Source organism: Aegilops tauschii, chromosome 7, assembly GCF_002575655.3.
Source record: "Aegilops tauschii subsp. strangulata cultivar AL8/78 chromosome 7, Aet v6.0, whole genome shotgun sequence".
NCBI classification, from domain to species: Eukaryota; Viridiplantae; Streptophyta; class Magnoliopsida; order Poales; family Poaceae; genus Aegilops; species Aegilops tauschii.
Window position 1 is genome coordinate 392832884 of NC_053041.3, and position 23186 is coordinate 392856069.

The following is a 23186-nucleotide window of genomic DNA, read 5'->3' on the forward strand; positions in this document are numbered from 1 at the left end:
TTTTAGCTTCTAATATTGACTTGTTGCTTGTAGGTACATATGCCCTTGGCAAAGATCTACGCATCGACCCTTTTTGCGTATGGGGCAATGAGATATTCATGAACAATCATCAAATGAGGAAACTGATAAGGATTATTAGCAAAAAGATACGAACGGTGGCAAGTAAATTATTTGTTTACGCTCTATCCAACACAACAGTGAGATGTAGGATGGTAACTACAAACTCTGCAGCCTTCTCTTTTTACTGCCCACAATGACTTGTTAGACAACAATGTCCGAATCTTTTTCGTTTGCAGTGGTTCCCAAAGCAGTTTACTCAATATTACCACGCAAAGTACATGATTGGTGGACATGCAATGAAGGTTAAATATTTTATCCAGACTATAATGAGCATCGAGAAGTCCTAATGAAGACAGTGAAGGATGGGCGGGTAGCCATCACAAGGGGTTGGCCTAGAGTTGCGCGCGCATTACGCATGGAGGAGGGCACAATATGGGCATTCCGCTTCGCATTCTCCAGCAACCAGAATGTCTTTCGCCTGTCTCTTTACAGTCTTTAGTATAACTATGGTTCATCATTCTTTACTTGGTACTTCTGTAGTTCTTCAGTATATGTACTTGTGCATCGAATTATGCATTCGTGCTTGAACATATATTTGTAATAAACATGGTTCGATATGAAATAAGTGATTGCCTATTTTCAAATTCAAAATCTGTGATTTTTAAATGCAGGATTAAATTAGGGATTGCATTGCACACGGTTTGCGAAAACAAAACGTCTGCGATAAACGTGGAGATCAGACACGTTTCTCGGATCCACTACGTGTGCGATCAATCTTTATTGCACACACGATCAGCGAAGGAAAAACGTGTGAGATTAACAACAACATCGCACACAGTTCATTCTTATCAAAAATTTGCGAAAGTCACCTTATCACACACGCTTGGCAATTATGGATTGTTTATTATGTCATGCACATCGCAAACGTTTGCTAATAGAAGAACGCATGCGATAGGTCTTCATCCGACGCGGGTACGATGGATGAATCGTGTGGGATATATTCAAGCTTCGCATACAGTTTTATAGGGGCAACTGTATGCACTCTTGCATCGAATCGCATACAGTCGAGGACAAGTAAACGTGTGTGATTGTCTGCTTATCATACACGTTCTATAGTCGTGAACTGTTTGTGATGGGTCGCACATCGTAAACGTAGCACCACAGAATACCGACTGCGATGACAATGCGAGCAGAAACGAGTAGCAAGGATGAAGGGTTTGGGATATTTGAGATATCAAAAACAGTTTTATAGGGACAACTGTATGCACCATGGCTCCTTATCCCGACGGTTTCTGGGTCGTGTGGGAAGGGCCCCCTATCGCCCACACTCGACTGACGACGGTTTAAAATGCCGTCACGGAAAGGGGTAAAAGCCCGGATCCTTGAATTGCATGCACTGGCAATGGAAGAATATATTAACACATGACTTTAGATCGTTAATTTAACAAGCAAAACATGTATAATGTGTCAAAAAAATTATGTTCAGACATTTCATCTGACAATTCTTTTAAATATAATAATTTTCACTAGTCAAATCAAAGACTGAAAAGACCTTGTCCAACTGATATTACCATTCACAGAGTACTTCATATAGCTCCTACCACTAGGCATGGGAATATAATCTAGAGTACCTGGTGCGGCATCCCGATGGATCTCGCCGGACCTATCAGTCGGCGCCACCGCGCCACGTTAATCCCCCCCTGCACCTCACCTACTCCTATCTTTTCTTACAACCACACAGAAAAACCCGAACCTAAAACTAACCAAACAAATAGAAAAAGGCCCATCTGGGCCCACATGTCATCGCGTACACCGCCCGCCCCCGTCTATCTCCAACACGAGTCGTCTAAAAATCTGCGAAAAGAAACCGAAAATAGAAACCAAGCAAAAAGGTTGGCGGAAAAGTCTCCCACCTTTACGCGGCGACGGCGGTGGCGACGACGACGGCGAGCTAGGCTACCGCGGCACCGATGTCTCTCCCTCCGACCGACGGCGGCGACGATTGGTTCCTCGACTGCGGCATCCTCGAGGACCTCCCGGCCGCTGCCTGCGGCGCTTTCCCGTGGGACGCCTCCGTCTCCTCGTCCAATCCAAGGTCAGCCCGGCGCTCCCCGCTGCACAGCTCTTCAGAGATTCTTTGTCTCCAATTGATTTAAGAGACGCGATTTCGTGTATTGGGTTCTACGGCTATGATTGCGGAGGATTTGTAGATTTATTAGGGAACCCGGTCGTGAGATGGCTGGATTTGTAGAGATTATTACACGCTCTGTAGGTACTTTATGCATAACTCGTCGAGGCAGCTGTTTTATCTGGATCCTAGGGCTTCCGGTCAATTGTTTTTGCAAAGGCTTCTGATGAATTATTGGTCATAATAGATGTGCTGAGGTTGTTTCAGTTCGTGGAATAGATCGGTTACTGTGCGTAGGGAGGACTATTTTGGTATCTGACATGTTATTATGTTGCTGCGAGCCTGCGAGGCATGGCTGTGGAGAATAGATAGACTTATTCATGCAGGCCGAGGGGGGAATCTTCCTTTGATGCAAGGAGAGTATGATATGATGGGTTTATCTGCCATAACGATTCAGTATACCTGATGTTGTAGGGTGGAACCCTAAGTGAAGATCTTTCACGAATTGGAGGGGGAATCCCAAAGAACAAGATGAACACAAGAGAGAAAACAAGAGGAACATTCAAGAACAAGTCCAATCACACATCCACTAGACCAACAAACACACAAGATCCATAAGGTACATGAACAATTAAAGGGAAACAAGATACATGGTAGAGTTCATCCCAAATCCTATGAAGGAGATGAGGGCTTGATGATCTAGGTAGATCCTTCCCCAAAGGGGGGCTTGCATCCCTAGGGATCTTCTCCAATGGAGGTCTTATACTCCAATGAAGCCTTCTCTCTCAAGAGGAATCCCACAAGGGGAGGTACATGAGCTAAGCTCTATGATTTGTGTCTATTCTTCGCTTTCCTCTAAATGGAGGAGATGAAGGAGTATATATAGGTCCAAGGGAGGGGTAAGTAGAGACGAGATGGGGATACAAGGGCCAAGCCCAATCAGCCATGCATAGGGGGCCCCGTGCGCACGGGGTATCCAGAGACCTGACGCATGAGCCCGTGCGCACGGGGTCCGTGAGGCCCGTGGACACGGGGGTTCCCGTGGGCACGGTACATGCCCGTGCGCACGGGGTCGCCTGGGAGCTGCTGCCTTCTCCTTGGCGCTTCCTTCTCCGCTTCCAGGCTTCCTTCTTGGATGGTGTAGATGTTCTTTTCTTCTTGGACTCCTTCTCGATGAATGTGTAGCTCCGCTCACACCTATGTAGGCACATGAGAGAGGGGTCAAGTAGTATACCATCCTCGAGATGTACAAGTGGACATGTGTAAAGGAGATGGTTCACCTTTGTATGTATGAAGTAGATGTGGCACGTGTCACTTGCCAAATGGACTCTTGACATGGTGATGTCCATAGGATGCTCCGCATCATCCCCTCCTCCTTGGGAAAGATCCGACCTCGGATCGAAATCCAAATCACCATGGGGAAGAGATGATGTTGCCGTGTAGGATTTGACGATCACCAAGCATGCATCACCTTGTAGTTCCAAATGGGCACTCTCCAATGTTGCACCGTCTTGTAATTCCTTCAAAAGGAGCAAAGATAACAAGCACTTGGAAAAATAAATGTGGTTGGCGTAAGAGCAAAACCAAGCATTCAAGAGGTGATTCACCCAACAAGTGTTGTCATCAAGCATAGCATATGGTTTGACAAAGAAGTGTGGCATGGCATTTAAGCATATAAGTTGAGCACAATCAAGGACATCATGGAAACAAGCATGGAAATGAGAGGTAGAGATGCAAATATGTGTGAGAAGTGAACAAGCATCTACCTCAAGATCATAGCAAGAATGCGCAACGTGCTCAACAAAAGGTCTATGGTAGGCATAGGAATCATTCACAACACCAAGTATAATGAGATGTCTAAACACATAGGGCAAGTGCAAGACCATCCAAGCATAATGTGCATAGGGTGTAGTGAAGATATCATGGCACTCAACACAAAATAAAGAGCAATTGTTCAACATGTGTGAGGCAATCAAGTCAATCATGTCATGGGTGCAAATAGTGGGCAAAGACAATGCACATGACATATCGCAAGCACAAACACAAAGTAAGATCATAGTATCATCATAGGAATGGTTCGCAAAAGGAACATGGCAATAACAAGCACTATCTCCACCAAGCTTGCAAATACACATACAAGTATGAGAATCAAGAAACATATGTAATGCAAAGCATGGGTCACAAATGCATGACAAAGGCATAGGAATAAGCATATCATGCAAAGTGAACATGGCAAGATGGGCATAGAGTATGTAATGGACAATAACCCATAACCATGTGAGGGCCATGTAGAAGAGATGCGTGAAGTCTTTGCGCGAAGGGAGTGGTGGTAAGGACAATCCACGGAGTCCCAAATCATCATTGCTCTCTAGAGCTCGTTTCGTCAACTCATGGGATTGTGAGGTTGACGAGTGTTCATGGGTACCTACACAAAAGAGACACAAACGAAAGAACGTGTGTGCATGATAAATGTACACATCATCCATCATGATGTGTATGTGTATGTGTGAGTTAGCACAAGATAAGCATCGCTCAAAGAAATTTGATGCATGGTATAAGAACATGTCATCCATCATGAAAGAATAGTTGTTATGTATGACATGATGACACAAATCAAGTATGCAATTATATGGCACATCATTCATGGAAAGCATATTGTGCACACAAGTATGGGGATCATGCAATGGATGGGATGGATCAAAATCTCCTAAAATGTATGAGGAAACTATGGGGGTCTCCTCATGAGCAATATCGGAAACATCATATGGAGAAAATGGACAACATCCAAAACAATGCATATCCGAAGCTAGGTGGTCATGGCATGGCATATGAGATAAATGATGCAAAGGAAGCATAGCAATATCATCACAAGAAAAACAAATGCCAATAACCATTGGCTTGTCATCTATGCCATATGTGCAAATCGGTTTTATTTTAATGGCATGTGCATAGTCACTACGATAAGATTGCAAATATGACATATTGTTGATCTCATGCATAGCATATGACAAGTCAAGCGGATTGTCAAACATGATGTGACCTAGAGAATTGTCACAAGAAATCCTATGTAACATGGCATCACAACTAGGCAATTCAACATGCTCATCATCATAGTCATCATAAAGTGGTAAGTCATGACATGAGGAAGTCGCACTAGCATGAAGCATGGGAATAGGTGAATCAACATCATGCAAGCAATCAGTGTCAAGAATGTCCACTAGTGGGACAAGAGCATCACCTTCACCTTTGTTACCTTGTTCATTCCACTCAAGTGGTGTAGGTGAGGTGGTAAATACCAAATGGTGGTCATCTTCATCTTGATGAAACCATGTGGGGGGTGCATCATATTCCACCATGGCCATCGTCTTGTCCAAAGGAAGGACGAAGTCATCGAAGATCGGCGCGTCATCATAGATGGGACCTAGCACCAAAGGAGAAGACACAATAGAGGTAGAGGTTAAGTTGTTAGAAAGCGAAATGGCCTCATATGCCTCATCAACTACCTCACTCTCTCTATGTGGTGGTGGCTCACTCACTCCCTCAAGGTAGGTGCCCTCAATGTCGCATATGGTGGAGTCACTCAAATCACTCAAGTGGTGGTGGTGGTGGCTCTCCTCACATGGGAATTGGGGCAGCTCATCATATATGGGGCTAGTGGTGAAGTCATTCTCACTCTCAATATGGTGGCAAAAGTCACTCAAGTCATCATATGTCGCCGTGGTCGAAGGGAAAATCCCATGCTCAACCGTCCCATAGTCGTCGCCGTGGATGAAGGCCGAAGATGGCACATCATCACTCTCGTCGTGGATGAAGGCCGAAGATGGCACAACATCACTCTCGCCTTGGATGAAGGCCGAAGATGGCACGTCATCACTCTCGTCGTGGATGAAGGCCGAAGATGGCACATCATCACTCTCGTTGTGGATGAAGGCCGAAGATGGCCCAACATCACTCTCGTCGTGGATGAAGGCCGAAGATGGCACATCATCACTCTCGTAGTCTTGTAGCGTGGTCGTTGCGAAGTAGACTTGGCCTTCTTGAGTTCTTGCTCCGCCTTGAGAGCGCCAATGTAGTTGTCGTCGAGGGACTTGTAGTTCTCGAGGAAGATAGTCTTGGAGATGTCGTTGTTCAATCCCATCATGAAGTAGAACTTCATCCAAATGGGGTCGTCCACGCCGGCACGTCGCAAGGCTTCCTTCATGCTCTTGAAGTACTCGTTGAGGGACTTGGATCCTTGTATGGTATTCTTCAATTGGCGTTGAAGATGTTCCGTGTAGGTGGAAGGCACAAATTCTCGCCGCATCACTTTCTTCGTCTTGGACCAACTCATGTCGAAGCTCCTTGAAGGTGAGTGAAGCCACCAAATCAACGCGTAGTCGTGGAAGGTACTTGTGGCGCACTTCACTTGAACTTCGGAAGGAACTTGATGTAGCTTGAGGTAGTCTTCCATCAAACGCTCCCACTCGAGATACTCCTCGGGTTCTAGAGTCCCATAGAAAGGAATCTCGTGGTCGGTGTCGAGGTCGTAGTAGCTCGTGAAAGTCGCGGACTTGAGCTTGGGGAGCTTCTCTTGAGCGTAGTCTTGAGGTGCTTGTTGGCGAAGATGCCGTACATCCGAAGGCGAAGATGCCCTGAAGTCAATTGGCGAAGATGCCAAGGTAGATGGTGAAGTCGTTGAGCGGTTGTTGGTGTTGAGCTCTTGACCTTCACGTTCTTGTCGGTGTTGGTGTCGATGCCGATGTGATCTTGCCGGAGATGGTAGCTCGGAAGCATGTGCACTAGAGCGTCTTCTCGAAGATGAGGAAGATCGCTTGTAGGACTTGATGAGGGCTTTGATGTCCTCCATTTGAGCTTGCATCTTGCGTCGTTGGAGTTGTTCGTGGCATCGAACTCGGCGTTGTTGTTGTAGACTGAGGGTGAAATGCCTTGCCTATCCATCACAAGACTCAAGTAGAGGTGAGTAAGAAATGAGATAAACAATACCAAGTTACCTTTTCCCAAAGTTGACGATGTATCCCGTTTCACTCAATGTGAGATGAAAGAATAGTGGAATTGGTACCGGACTTGTTCACCTCACACCTATCAAGTAAAGCTTATGGAGTAGCTTGGTGAGGATAGTGGCACAAAAATTTGATGCAAAATGTTAGCAAGAGTCAATAATGTTGGAAAAGATTCACAAATTCGCAAGTGAAACAAGTAGACCAATAGCAATATGTGGTACACGGAAACACACACATGGATAGATAAATGGGGTCGTGCAACCAAGGAATGAGCATAAAATGTGGAATCCACGGAAAACGCTCGTGTTGCACAACCCAAGAGAGACGCTAGCACGATTGCTCAATAGGCGGATACGACACTCGTGCACAACCTATAAGATGCAAAATGTATGAGCTTTCTATCCCAAGTATGCTATGTGTATGATGTTCCTGTTGTTTGATCCAAGATGATCGGATATGGCAATCTTATGCGATGTCGTAGGATGCTATGGCTATTGCTTACAAGCTCTTTGCTCTCTTTTCTTTTGCTTAAAAGCTTTTTTTTTTGATACGGCCACTATGCGAAATGCACAAACCAAGATAGCAATTGTGTATATGCGGGAACAATCTTGTGACACAAGGGATGATATGATGATACCAATATGATATGGTATGTATGCAATGGAAGGTGTAGACCAATGATCACTAATGTGCACAAGTGACGTTGCCGGCAATACTCAAAGGCTAGTCTCGATAGGTAAGTGACGCAAAAATGGGCTAAGGGGTTAACAATGTAATGGCAAGAATGTACAATGATGGGATACCAAGATGATATAGAGGTTACCGTTCTTGCTTACGGTTAGGTTGTCAAAATGGTGTAGTGGTCGATGTCGAAGACGACCTCGTGGCGATGATGAGTGGCGGTATTTTTGATGTAGATACCAAGATGATGTAGACCCGTCCCTAAGTAGCCGAAACACCTTAGGAAACGGTAAAAACCGCAAACTCAAAATCTCCAAAGGAAAATGTCAAATGGCGGTAGCGGAATGCGTTGGTGGTTCCGGAGTTAGCAATGCGGAAGTGGTGGTGGTGGTTGATGAAGGAGCAACCGTCCCTAAGTAGCTGAAACACCTTAGGAGACTCAAGTCACCACTCAAGCAACCACAAATGCTATATGGATCAAAATTGGGTTAGGTTGCGGAAAGCTATGGTGGTTTGGCGGATGATATGGTGGAAGGCCTCTCAACGAGCTAAAGAACGCGAAAATCGGACTCCGGATGTGGAAGTTATGGCTGACACGGTGAAGTGCACGCGACTGCTGTAGGGGGGCCGTGCGCACGGGGTCTAGGGCCCGTGGGCACGGGGTGCCGTGCGCACGGTACACACACCGAGGGCACGGGGTCACCTGGGACACGCGGGTCTGGCGGATTTCTTCCCGATCTGGGCTCCAAATGGATGGATCTCGTTGCTGGGGTTTAGCTGGGGGTATGGGGATGGTATGGGAGGGTGGGAGGTCGACGAGACAGCGGCCGAAGCGCACTGGAAGGGTCGTGCGCACGGGGTCTGTCTGGCCCGTGTGCACGGGTCCCGATGGCCCGTGTGCACGGGGTGCTCTGTGAGCGGACGAACTGCTCCGGATCCGTGGGTAATCTCGAAATTGCGGTCAAAATCGAAGGATGGAAGGTAGGGGAAGGTGGAGGAAAGCTAGATCCACTTGAAACCAAGCAAATCCATGGATCAAATCCAACAAAACCTCATCAAACCAACAAATCACAAAAAAATAATAATTTGGGGCTATTTTTTAGTGGGGAATTTTCGAATTTAGGACGAAATCACACAAAACAAGGCTAGAAAACACGAAGGGGGCTCCAATTTCGTGAGAAACCATGGCTCATGATACCAAGATGTTGTAGGGTGGAACCCTAAGTGAAGATCTTTCATGAATTGGAGGGGGAATCCCCAAGAACAAGATGAACACAAGAGAGAAAACAAGAGGAACACTCAAGAACAAGTCCAATCACACATTCACTAGGCCAACAAACACACAAGATCCACAAGGTACATGAACAATCAAAGGGAAACAAGATACATGGTAGAGTTCATCTCAAATCCTATGAAGGAGATGAGGGCTTGATGATCTATGTAGATCCTTCCCCAAAGGGGGGGCTTGCATCCCTAGGGATCTTCTCCAATGGAGGTCTTGTACTCCAATGGAGCCTTCTCTCTCAAGAGGAATCCCACAAGGGGAGGTACATGAGCTAAGCTCTATGATTTGTGTCTATTCTTCGCTTTCCTCTAAATGGAGGAGATGAAGGAGTATATATAGGTCTAAGGGATGAAGGGGTAAGTAGAGACGAGATGGGGATACAAGGGCCAAGCCCAATCAAGCCACGCACAGGGGGCCCCGTGTGCATGGGGTAAGTGGAGCCCGTGCGCACGGGGTATCCAGAGACCTGACGCATGAGCCCGTGCGCACGGGGTCCGTGAGGCCCGTGGACACGGGGGTTCCCGTGGGCCCGTGCCCGTGCGCACAGGGTCGCTTGGGAGCTACTGCCTTCTTCTTGGCGCTTCCTTCTCCGCTTCCAGGCTTCCTTCTTGGATGGTGTAGATGTTCTCTTCTTCTTGGACTCCTTCTCGATGAATGTGTAGCTCCGCTCACACCTATGTAGGCACACGAGAGAGGGGTCAAGTAGTATACCATCATTGAGATGTACAAGTGGACATGTGTAAAGGAGATGATTCACCTTTGTATGTATGAAGTAGATGTGACACGTGTCACTTGCCAAATGGACTCTTGACATGGTGATGTCCATAGGATGCTCCGCATCACCTGACTCTTGATGCACAGATATGTTAATGCTGTTCCCTTGAAAATGGACGAACCTGGATTGGTTTTGTATCGTGATGACTTCCAATTCTGGGTGGGGGGTCAGTGTCAAATCTTGAGTTCTGTACTAGTAGTATGGTAATGTGTAGACTAAGAGTTTCTACTTTGTGCAGTAAGACAGTAGGATCCAGTTTGCTGAGTAGGTTATATAGCCCATATTACATGCAGAAAAGAGACCGAGATACACAATAGCTGGATTTGTGTAGACTTTTTTGGGGGTCATCTAGATGTTTTTTTCCTGTGTGCTGCATCAGTATCCATTTTATAATTGCAAAACTTCGATGCAATGACTTATTTGTAATTGCGTGGAGATTGTTATGTAATCCTCATTTCCGACAAAGAACTCCATCTTCCCATACATAAACTAAATTGTTTCTGACGAAGAATTCCATCTTCCCATACGTAAACTAAATTGTACCAAACGAATTTGGTTAGTCTTTTAAGAATGATTAGTTCGGTTTGACGTTATGCGAAATAAGATTATTTGGACTTTTGCGGTTGTTCAGTTAAGTACTCCCTCCGTAAACTAATATAAGAGCATTTAGATCACTACTTTAGTGATCTAAACGCTCTTATATTAGTTTACAGAGGGAGTATAAATAACTGTGAAGTTAATTTAAGTTCATATACCAAGGGGTCTAAGCTTTAATTTCCTTATTTAAGCATCTGTCTGTTGAGTATTATTATATTTTTGTTATACTACTTGCTCGTTCCTTTGAGTTACTTTCCCTCTTTATTTTTACAGTGCGGAAGTAGGCAGCTATGTGAACAATTCAGATGTCCCCAAGGATTCCGGCAGCAATAAACGGTAAGGCAGCTGTTTTAATTTATAGTAGATCATGCTTATTAGACTATTGACGAGATCTGTAATTGGGAATCTATTGCTTGCAGCTTAAGGTCAGAGCCCTGTGGTAGGCCGACATCTAAGGCTTGTAGGGAAAAAGTGAGAAGAGACAAGCTGAATGACAGGTACATCATACGTTAAGTTTGCTAGTTCTAGATGGAAGAGTTCTCCTTAGATTTTCGATAACTCTTCTATTGATAGGTTCCTTGAATTGGGTACTACATTGGATCCTGGTAAGCCAGTAAAAGCTGACAAAGCTGCTATCCTAAGTGATGCAACTCGCATGGTTACTCAGCTTCGTGCTGAAGCGCAGCAGCTAAAGGATACTAATGGAAGTCTAGAAGACAAGATTAAAGAGTTGAAGGTGAGGCAACCTTACTTGGGCTCATTTTGTGGTTGCTGAACTGTGCCGTGCTGAACTTCTATAATCTGCTGTAGAAAAATACACACAAAAGCAAGGAAAAGTTGGTTAGCTAAACGCAAAAATAGGGGAAAACTAGTTGGAAAAGTTAGATTATCATAATCCACCTCAATCCGAAAGGCAGCCTTACACATACAATCTTGTACAATCGAAATGCGTATGAATATTGGGCTTTTAATATCTCTTAACATGAAGACAACACATTGTATTTTCTTACGAAGGAAACATCATTTATAGGGGACTTACGTTAAGAGCTATTTCTCTGTCCCACTGATCTGTCCAGTATTTTTTTAGTGTTAAGTCTGGTAAATTGTTATCCGATCATATTCCAAGCCTTTGCTATATGCGCATGTGGTTTATGCCTATGTATGCATTCTAATTTGGCTCATGGAACACATTTCTGGTTACCATTCACTAATGTAGTTGTTCGGAAGATACTACTCCCTTTGTAACAAAATGTAGGATGTTTTTTTGTGGCCAACTACACGAAAAACGTCTTATATTTCGTTACAGAGGGAGTAAAAGGTATTTGGTTCGTGAGCAGTGACGCAAATGTAAACGTGATCAAGTTACACTGTCACTGTAAACAGTGTGTGAAAATTGAAACTTGTTTGATTACTATGAACTGTAACATTAACTGATTACAGTTCTAGGAAATATTCCAGTCAGCAGGGTAGATGCAATCATGAAAGCCTAGATCTGGCGGGCGGACGGGCCTTTGTAGCCAGCTAGCCGCCATACATAGCGCTTGATGCAATCGAGGCACTAGCTGCCTTCCCCTTTGGTTCTGACGTTACAGTGACTTCGATGCACTATGGCCCCAATCCCTGGCAGCCGGTGACAGCAGCCACCCACTCCCAGCCGCTGGCGACATGATAACCCATCCCGACATGCTCTGGTGTGGCCGGCCGTCCAGGCGTGCACTGCGGGATGGCAGACGACAGCGCTGACTTGGGCTCCCGCTGTGCTTCCTTGACTTCTTCTCCCATGCGGCCATGATGTGCAACATCTGGTGATCAGGTCATGGCGCTCACGCCTCTGACACCGTGCTCCTCCACACTCGTCCACTTACACCTCCTAGCCTGCAGATGGCCATTGTTTTCACTAGGCGGGGACCGCCGCGGGGGCAGCCACCCGACGAGGATCAGGGACGGGGAAAATTGGCCCAGATGTTGTAGGCGTGGGCAGGGATCCGGGTGCATGAAGGCAGCAGCGCTCTGCACGGAGAGGAACACGAAGAAGAAAGCACTATGGGGAAAAACAAGGCTCACGTGAGAATGTAATGTTTTCCGATACCCCAAAACATTGGGCGTAATCAATTTTGTAGTGGGCTGGGATGTGATGCCGTGGTATCCAATTACGGACTGATCAAACCAAACAGAATCTATTGTTATCTGCTCCTTACTTTAATTGATTACATTACAATTCGACCAACCAAACACGTCCCTAATGTTATGGCCAGGAAATAATAAATCAGTAGTCAGATTGAGCTGACCACAGACTGCATAGCTGGTTACTTATTTGGCATACTGCATATTATTGTGGAGCACAGTGCATATGTTGTTCAGGCAAGTCATTTTTTATTATGATAAATGAACTTGCTGTGAAATTCATGCTATGGCCCAAGTGACTGATCTGTATTGCATCTCTTGGACAATGCTAGCTAGATCTGTTAGTACAACCATGTTAGCTAACATGTGTAATGATATCCTGTAAATTCCAGGCTGAGAAGGATGAACTTCGTGACGAGAAGCAGAAGCTGAAACTAGAGAAAGAGACATTAGAGCACCAGATGAAACTTTTGACTGCAACTCCAGCCTATATGCCTCATCCTACTATGATGCCCTCCCCATTCGCTCAGGCGCCGATGGCTCCCTTCCATGCACAGGGGCAAGCTCTAGGACAGAAACTGATGATGCCCTTTGTTGGTTACCCAGGATATCCGATGTGGCAGTTGATGCCGCCCTCTGAAGTCGACACCTCAAAGGACAGCGAAGCATGCCCGCCTGTTGCGTGATATGCTTGGACCGCTTAAATCGCATGAACTCATGGTAACCTAAAACAGCATAGTTGTTTGATCCATTGGTTGCGCATAGTCTCTCTGATTCGGATTAACTATTGTTCTCATGCGGTAGTTTTTGTTGATGAGGAGAATGCTGGCATTTGTGCGCTCTATAGAGTCTACTACCCTTCGTCCACTGTATAATACTCCCTCCGTAAACTAATATAAGAGCGTTTAGAATACTAAAGTAGTGATCTAAACGCTCTTATATTAGTTTACAGAGGGAGTACATTTTTTCTGGAGAAAGAAAGAATGCTCGTTCTTGTTCTCTGACCTCTATATAGAAACGAATAACAATTCGAATGCCATGCTTTCCTTTTCTAGTAACTACTACTAAATTTCATTTCTTTCTGCCATGTTACAAATGAATGAACTGGTATCAGATTTGACATAGAGAGAATTACGAAGATATATGAAGGTACTGTCAAAAAGAAGAAGAGAAATGCGAAGAAGCACCGGGGTGTCTCCTCCCGTGGGCCCATCGTTCTTCATTCCTTAGGATCTAAAGTAGTACATATCTCGCACTAAATGATTGTATTCTTTCAAAATTTGTTGGCCCACGCCTGTAGCTGCCGACGGTTACAATTAAGTGCACTAAACATTTCCAATTGTCGAACTGTGCCGGCGTATTTTAGTGACTTGGGAACATTAGAACCTACATATTGTCTCAAAAAAATAATAATAGAATCTACATATGGAAATCATATTTTATCTTCAAAAAATTATGGAAAAAACAATCGTCAATATAGATACATATAAGCTACTAGAGCTGGGATAATTTCTGCAGGAGAACTAGTACTGGAGCAACTGGCCTGTCATCAGACTACACAGACAGTTCTACAACTGCCAGCCTGTGGGAGCAGCAAATATCTGCTAATAAGTAACTATTCTCTCCGTTCCTAAATATAAGTCTTTGTAGAGATTTCACTACAAACTATATACGGATGTATATAGACATATTTTAAAGTGTAGATTCACTCATTTTGCTCCGTATCTAGTGAAATCTATAGAAAGACTTATATTTAGGAACTGAGGGAGCACATACAGGTGTGAGAATCATCCGCCGTCAGTTGCCAACCCGTCCGAGAACATATAAATCGGAGCATAATTCTGCATTTTATGTAGGATTGCATAGTGAGACAGTGTAGTACTAGCTCACCGCGCCCGAAAGGCGTTGAATGTCCTTCCATAAAGAGCCATGAATGAGCATCGGCAACCGAAAAAACATGGAGGAATCATAGAGCTGAAGTGTAGTTCTGATTCAGACCTCCCACAGTCCAGTTCAGAGTGGAGCTACCAACCATATCCTTATCTCAAAACAAAAAGGAAAAGAAAAAAAGGAGGCCAGGTTCAGACTTGCTCAATTTCAGCTGATGATTCAGATGTATATGTGGCGACCCAAGTTGCCACTGAGCGTTTCATCACTACGCTGGCCTTTGGGTGATGTGAGGCTCGAACTCTCAACCTCAGGAGCGTTTCTTAGCGATGCAAGACAACTGCTCCACCACCTCTCTGTTGTGTGCTATGCGAAACTGACGTCCTTGTAAGCTGCAGTCCCATGCAAATCATGGATTTGCTCTTGTTTCCTGATTTTTATATTGGCACGAATACAAATCATGGATGATTTTTTTTATGACCCTTGTTTCCTTAATGTTTATCCTAAGATACATCACTTCCAAGGCCGGAGCTACATCAGTTGAACACTTCTTCCCATCATGCACTTGAAAAAGCAAGATGCATATTTTTTCCAATTATGTTAGGCGTCCATGGTGAATTCCAGATGGAGTTGTTCTTATTGGTCACCCGCAAAAAAAAAAAGACTTGCTCTTATTGGCATCAAAGTTCAATTTAACCATGGATGCCAATCAAGTTCTATAAAATTCTCCACGCAAATACCTCCTGGATTTGTTCAAATCTAAGGCAGTACTCCTATTACCTCCTTCATTGTCTAGAAAGATCTAAGACGAGTTATTCGGGACGAAGGGAGTAATGGACAGATCAATGCTTCCATTGGTAGATGCAAGAACACAAGAGAAGTGTCATTCTACCAACTTGGTCGTGCCAGCCCTTGGTTCGGCAATTCAGAAACGATCCAAACCAACAATCTGTTTTATCAGTCACACCAATGGACAGTGGGTACTGTTTAAAAGGAGCACAGGTTTATGACATATCAATATTCAAGATACAGACATATACTTACGCAACATTTCAGTCAACATAGTAGGCCAGAAACTGCACATGAAAAACAAGACGGGGAACACCTTAATAAAACGATATTTGGTTGAGTAAAATTCTTGTCAGCAATCACAAGAACATTGTAATCATCCGGTTACAGTTAACTGTAGCCTTCACAGAATTTCTTTCTCTAACTAATTAACCATAATCAGAAAATCAGCATCACAGTATGCATTGCGGCATTTCATTCATCGACCGGAAATCCAGAATAGGGAGTCCCAAACTTGTGGAGCTTCAGTGGGATTGTGATCATCTTTTGTGTAGGAGAACTAGTACTGGAGCAATTGGCCTGTTAATCATTTCAAACTTGCAGCTCACCCATGTATCAGCAGGCAAGCTTGACGCAAATGATTCAACAATATCGAGTTCATCCCTACAGATAAGAAAGCGAGGAAGATAAATGGATTCAGTCTTAAGTGATAGTTGATTGGAGTTTGATATTAAAGAACAATATTCTGATGGCATCTTACAAGCAAGTCTATAATCAAATATTATTAACCGACAAATACCTACACTATGAAAAAATTCCTTCGTCATGATGAAGGATGGCTGATCCACCTTCTTCTTGCTAGATACTTGGCGTCATCAACTACCGCTTTTCCAAATATTTTCACTCACTCCACTGAGCCTAATATTCGGGTATCCTCAATCATGCCTGACGGTGTATTATCTGCTCTGAGGAATTGCCTAATCCATATGGCCTCCCTCGAATTGCAGCTTGGTAAATACGGATGAAAGCTTCCACAAAAAAGGCGCCCTCTTCTCCACCAAGCATGCCTACTCATGCATGAGGCCATAGATCCAAAACGCCACCTCAATCTGGGAAAGCAAGGTGCCAAACAAAGTTAAGGTGTTTGGCTGGCTACTATTCCGCAATCGCCTCAACACCAAGCTAAACCTATTCCTTATGACTCTAAAGCTCCTGCCCAAGATGCCAACTGCGCACCTATTCCTCCACTGCCCTTTTGCCACATGGATTTGGCAACGCCTAAGTATCGATCTACATCAACAGGATATCAACATTATTTGGGAGGTGCAACCGGCTATACCTATACCAGCAACAGTATGGCATACCGCACTCCTCAACGCCCTATGGAAGATTTGGGATGCAAGGAATGTGTTCATCTTCCGCGACATTGATCAGCTCCACTACTGTCTGGAATTTGTTAAACAACTTTACTCTGTGGTCGCATCGGTTTACTAAGCCGGCTCACAAGGTAGCCACCGATTCTTCCAGGCTATACCTTTGTTCTCATCTACTTCTGATGATGTAACTAACTGGCCTTGGCCATCTTTTTCCCCGGTGATTCCTCAAAAAAAGAGTCTATAATATATAGACACACTGGCAATCAGCAATCATTGAAAAAGCTATCAGCTAGCGATAACTTCGACACAATATTAGCAGTTGCCAACTGATATTTACCTTCCACCCAGATGCCCAATGTAGACAAGGACACTTATGAGTCCCCCTGAGCCAACAATTCTGCTGGCAGCTTGTAGTGCCAGCTCAGTTGTCTCAGGTACTGTGATTATTTGTTTATCTCCTCCTGGAAGGTAGCCCAGATTGAATGCTACAAGCCTAAAAGTACATGTTCAAGGTCATAGTTACTTGAGCTGCCAATTTCAGGATAATGGAATCATATAATTAAAACCAATGAAATAGTAAAAGAACTTGATCACCTCACAGGAGAATCTTTTGGAATGATATCCTCCATTCTACTGTGACATATGCAAAACAATTTGACTAGCTCCCTCTGCAGCAAAGAATATAGTGTTCAGACAGCACATTTGCACAAAGTGAGATTTCATGAGAATGTAGCAGTGATATCGGTGATCTTATGTGAGTATTGCTACAACATAATAATCACTCTCAAAAGAAACTAATAAGAGAAACCACGTATGTTAATCCTCACTCAAGTCAGCAACAAATTTTACAGTTTCCTGCAGTTGCATACCTCATGGCTGTCGACGGCCATTTTCAGAAAAGAGGAAGTGCTGTCTATCGCGGAGTCTTGGATGTCCAATCCATAGAAACGCCCTCGCCCGCTTTCATCAGCCACCATCTTGAGCAGAGCAGAGCGAGCGTATCGTTGACATTCCCGCAGGTGGCATCGACCACTGTATCTCCTTTCTGAACGATACTTCTCCACACCCTAATTAGGTAAAAACATAACAATTAGGAACGAGAATGCTGCCCTACTAGAAGGTGATTCAAGTTGAAAAAAAAATCATGCGTTTAATTTCAGGAACGGAAAGGAAGGAATAGAAGAGGATGGCAAACGACAGTACTTAATAATAAAGTGGCTAGGATACACAGACAGATCAAATATTCTTTCAGTGAGAGAATATTCTGCTCGCGGTTCATGATTTCCTCTCCGAGCAATTGAATCTCCACTATCAGTTCCTTTGTCTACAGGAATAACAACAACAATCACACCCTTGAGCATGCAACTAAAACTCCAGTTTCTTGCCAACAATCTAGAATTGTGCTTGGAACCGTAGGGAGCGAGGGGACACTTTCCCTTCTATATTATGTTGACCTAACGCTTGCACTTTTTTTTTACCAAAAATAAAGAAACTCGACCGATTGCACAAAAAAAAATTCTTGGTTAAATTTTTGTGTGCAGGGGAGCTGTGGGAGATCAAACCTTAGTTGGTAAGAGCTTATGACCAGTAGATAAGAGTGCTCGACGGCCGCGTGATCGCCCGGTCAAGCATGTTATAGATGGACCCAAACCTGTCAGAATCTAAAATTCATGAAGCATGAACAAACAAAGGTAAAATTTATTGCCATCTGAAGGCCTCCGGACCTAATTTTGAATGGAAGGTTGCAAAAAGATGTCATGGAACAAAATTAGAAAGTTCAAAATATGGTGCAAAGTACTTGGTTCAAGAAAAATTGTTGACGACAGCCAACAACTGAAGAAGAGAAACCGATCAAGAAAAAGCTAAAAGGTCTTACATTAGTGAGCGGATGGAGTATTATTTAGTGTCAGATTCTATACTGAATTACCACATAGTTAGTTCCTGGTCACATTTTCACAGAAGCTCAATGGCAGAAATTGACCAAAGCAATGATATACAAACAATGTATTGTTGACTTGCTGTACACAATAAGATGATCTATACATGTTAATTCTACCAAGGAAAAATGTATGACATGGTTGCTTGCAGAATTGATTCACTTTGCACAGCTTCACTTGAACCATCTATAAAATTGTAACCGTTCATTATCGGTTGGGCATTGACAGAAGTCCTATGTAACTGAAGGCGTCAAGGTGGTAAAACAAAATTAGTTATGTGGTTAATTCCAGTATAAAACCATGCCGAATAAGTGACTCTGGTTATGGTACCTGCACAAGTGGATATGATGAACAATCTTGTTAGGAAACCACAAATGATAAGCAAAAATTCACCTGAAGCAAAACTATTTTTTTTCATGCTGTTTTTATAGGCAAGAGTTACCACAGTTCATGGAAAATACTGTGGTTTAATCGATGGCCATTGGCAAACATGATTTCTTCACCCCTTAATCATGATGTGCAGAAACTTTGCTGATGTGGTTATAACACATGCGTACCAAACATATGTGTTTCTTAAATACTTGCTGGTCTTCAGTTCAGTTGTAGGTGCTAAATACTTGCAGTCAAGAAATACCAAACCACATATTGGAGAGCAGGTCTTTCATTGAAAAGAATCACCAAGGGAGCTAGCTTGAGCTAAAAGAATTACTGAAGCATGCTATATAACATAAATTTTCGCAAAATTCATAGAAAATTCTATCAAAATCGCACGTCCTGTCTAAGAAGTGTTTCATAAGAGTCAGATCCATACCGAGAGAACATTTTGCTACCCACAAAATCCATAGGAAGAAACGATCGAGAGAGCATCCAGTAAAACGATGACTCACACCTCTTGACGGAATTAACAGTCCAGATTGGACCAAAGAAAAGAAGGGGTGGATTTTGGGGAGCAAGACCTGCGGATGTAGATGACGTCTCGGCGCCTTCTTCAAAGTTGCAGGAGCAGCGCCATCTCTGCATTGACCCGCAGCCTCGCACCCGAGTGCCTCCCTGGATCTTCGCGTCCCCAGCAGGAGCTCCGCGCCCGTGCACCGATCCAGTGCCGCCGGAGAACCAACCACGGCCCGCCTCCCTCTTCCATTCTCCTTCCCTCCCGTGCTCTCTCTCCATGTCTCTCAGCTCACTCTTTGCTCTCTCAGGAAGCAAACTTGCCACCCCGGAGTTGAAGCCGCCGCCGCCGCCGGTCGCCCCGCCCTCGACCGGATCTGGACCCTCCCTGCCAGGATCCACGCGCCTCCTCTTCCTCCAGCGCCCCTCCTCGCTCATCCACTCGCTCTCCGTCTCCGGGCGCCTGCTCCCGCACTTTCTGCTGCTCTCCTTCTCTCCCTCCCTCTCCGACCCGCCCTCCCCGCTCCTGTTCCGCCCCTCAACTTCTCCTGCTCCGCCATGGCTGGAAAGGAAGCAGGAGTGTGTGTGGATAAGATGAAACAGAGGAAGAGGAAGGAATCACGGGTTGGGTTCTTACAAACGCAGGGTTTTTTCTGTAAAAAATGAAACGTTTTCTCAGTTCGACTTAAAGAGGGACTGCGGGTTCAATTGTAAAAAATACAGGGATTTTTACGCAAAAACGCCGCGACGGTGAACTCGGCAGCCTCAATCCGTGCTTTACTATTAATTAACTATTATTATTATTATTATTATTACTAGCACAAATGCCCGTGCGTTGCAACGGAAGTGTAGAAATTTTTTGTAACAATGCAATACGGTTTATGAAACAACGGGTAAGAAAAAAGGTGGAAGATGAAGCTTCGAAGGCTCGCTGCTCTAAACTTGTAACGATGGTGCTAACAAAATGATAAAAAAAGACACAAAATTTTTACTTAGGAAAGGCATTTCGATGCCTCATCAAGGTGATGCCAGAGTTGACAACATCTGGTTCACGTCACATATGGCACATACCTTGGTCTGTGGCCAACGAAACAATCGGACGAGGAACAATGTCTAGATTGTTGACGGTATCTAGATTAGTATATTGGTGTGAGTAATTGAAAAATTTCTCATCGAGTGCAACATCGACTTGTGGTGGTCAGTATATATTGAATGACGAGATCCGTCATTCACATGCATGATTAAAATCTTACTTAGCTAAATGAATTCTAATCATTATAGGTGCTTTGGTATGTGAGCAAATATCATAGACCAACATATGCATATCACATTCAATGTCAAAAGAAAACACGTGAAAAGGCACTAAGCATTAATCTCACAAGATGGATCAAGAAACAAACTAACACAGGTTATTCGACAGCTCCAATTTAGGGCCCATGTTAAAACTAATCTAGTCGAGCCGGACATAAGGGCCGCCCTACACCATGCACCTATTCCATACACCGCCCCTCATAATCCAACTCGCTTTTAATTTATTTTCTTCTGAATGCGTGAACATTCTTTTTTAAATATACGATCATCTTTTTGAATCACATAACCTTTTTTAAATTACAGAAAAATAGCATGCAAACACTTTTAGAATTGCTTGAACTCGGTTTTAAAAAGGGTATTTTTTTTCAAAAATATGAACAATATTTAAATAAATAAACTATTTTGAAAACATGAATCACATTGTCCACCTTTCACGACGAACATGAATCACAGGCGATGAGTTTGGCCATCACATTCTAACACGCTGGTTCCGCAAACTCCTCCTGTTTGTCACAACAAAATAAATTATCCTCACACTCTCCTAAAAGAACAGAACACATCTAAACCGGCAAATATCTACCTGAAGAATTGTTACAACGAAATTATGCCATGCCCTTATGGTAGCAAAATTTTGGTTAAATTGAGACATAAATAAAATATTATTCTGTAATCTAGTTAAATGGGGGAAAGTATCCCCACACCCTCCTTCTAAAATACAACAACTGTCTAAAAGAATAAATGCCTACCTAAAATTGTTACAATGAACAAGACATATTATGTCATGCCTACTTTTATCCATGAAATTAGAAATATGAATATGAGTCAGGGGAATCATATTGGGTACAATATGAATTTTATTTTGTTTGCAGTAAAAATTGACAGCAATGTCCACCTATGAGTATTTAAACTTTAGCTATTTGATCCTAATGTAATACATCGCTATAACTTGAGTAATCACACAAACACCAACCATGTGTTGTGAGCTGATAAATGAAAGCAGGATGAAGCTGCTCACATAGATGTCCAAAAGTGAAACACAGACCACCAGTCTTTTTCGCCAATATAGCCATCTTCTGATGCCAGGAGTGCTTGTAGCCATAACAAAACAAAACTGATGATTCACTCAGTAGCAAAAGAAGAAATATTTGGGCGCTGAGAAATAGAAGGATTTTTACGTAAAAACGCCGCGACGGTGAACCCGAGAGACTCAAACGGTGCTTTATTATTAGGGAGAGATTACTACTACTACTACTATACTAGTACTAGTAAACATGCCCATGCCCGTGCGTTGCACCGGGAGAGAAAAAACCTACTAAAAGAACAGAGTGCTCAAGGTGAGATAATTTGGCTTTGCAGTTGTGATATAAAGATAAAAGAACTTTTGAGAATTCTCATGTGGAAACATTAGACTTCATGCCTTACAAAAAATAAATGCTCCCATCTCTGCCTCCTCATAATCGATGCTCACTTCCACACATAATTGTAAACTTTTGCCCATGCGTTACAGCGGGAGGCACAATATCATGGCAGTGAAACCAACGGTTGAAGAAAAATAAAAAAATGATTATGTGTGTTTTGGCGACATGACAACGCTAGCATCGTTGCAAGACTATACTTATGATCTTCCTCCGTTGTGTCGTGAAGCCCAACCGTCCAACACCATAATGATAGACCACACGGCGGCAAGATGTGGCAGCCTCCGTTTGCATCTGGCCTACAAGCATTGTCGGCTAGGGGAGCACATAACGGTGCGACGCGGGCATCCTTGTCGAGGCCCAGCTGTGTGAGCATCCAGTCTAGGGCATCCTTCACCAAATCACGACCTGTGGGCAGCCGAGGGCTCCACGATCTAGTAGATAGTAAATGTATTTAAAGAATTTCAACATATCATGACATATAATTCTATTAGCAAAATTTCAGTGAGCAAATGCTGTCACATGTACACATATGTATATTGAGCTTTTTGCAGAATTTCAAATATCCTACATGTCGTTAATGATCACCTCTTTTTTTTTTTGCTTTGATTCTACACAGTTCTGTAAAAATTAATTTGGTTATCTATACATAACTTTATTGCGTTCAAATCACTTTCCTCCCAAATTACTTTTAATTAGATAAAAGAGAATTTAGATCTGACTTGAAGCATAAAGAGAAAAAACTTCCCCAAACTCACATTGGTAAGCAAATTAAATTTAGATCTTGTTCTCAAAAAATTAAATTTAGATCACGTAAAGCAAAGATTAATATGTGCGTAAAACATAGCTAAATAAAAGAATAAATAAACCAAGCCCATGCATCATCTTTCTGCTTACCTCGTCGATGACTGCAAGAAACTACTTTCCTCTTGT

General features: G+C 43.5%; 2 protein-coding genes across 2 annotated transcripts; one reads left to right on the forward strand and one right to left on the reverse strand.

Annotated features, from left to right (window-relative positions):
• The first annotated feature begins 1709 nt into the window (after window positions 1-1709).
• LOC109779363 (transcription factor ILR3) lies at window positions 1710-13503 on the forward strand. The gene is made up of 5 exons (XM_040397207.3): window positions 1710-2155; window positions 10800-10862; window positions 10946-11023; window positions 11100-11262; window positions 13043-13503. The coding sequence occupies exons 1-5, from the start codon at window positions 2031-2033 to the stop codon at window positions 13334-13336; spliced, it is 723 nt and encodes a 240-aa protein (XP_040253141.1). The 5' UTR covers window positions 1710-2030; the 3' UTR covers window positions 13337-13503.
• A 2140-nt stretch (window positions 13504-15643) lies between these two features.
• Window positions 15644-20126, reverse strand: LOC109779456 (uncharacterized). Its single transcript, XM_020338112.4, has 6 exons — window positions 19596-20126; window positions 18265-18353; window positions 17572-17769; window positions 17297-17370; window positions 17040-17195; window positions 15644-15989 (listed from the first exon to the last, which is right to left on the reverse strand). The coding sequence occupies exons 1-6, from the start codon at window positions 19963-19965 to the stop codon at window positions 15866-15868; spliced, it is 1011 nt and encodes a 336-aa protein (XP_020193701.3). The 5' UTR covers window positions 19966-20126; the 3' UTR covers window positions 15644-15865.
• Window positions 20127-23186: the final 3060 nt, after the last annotated feature.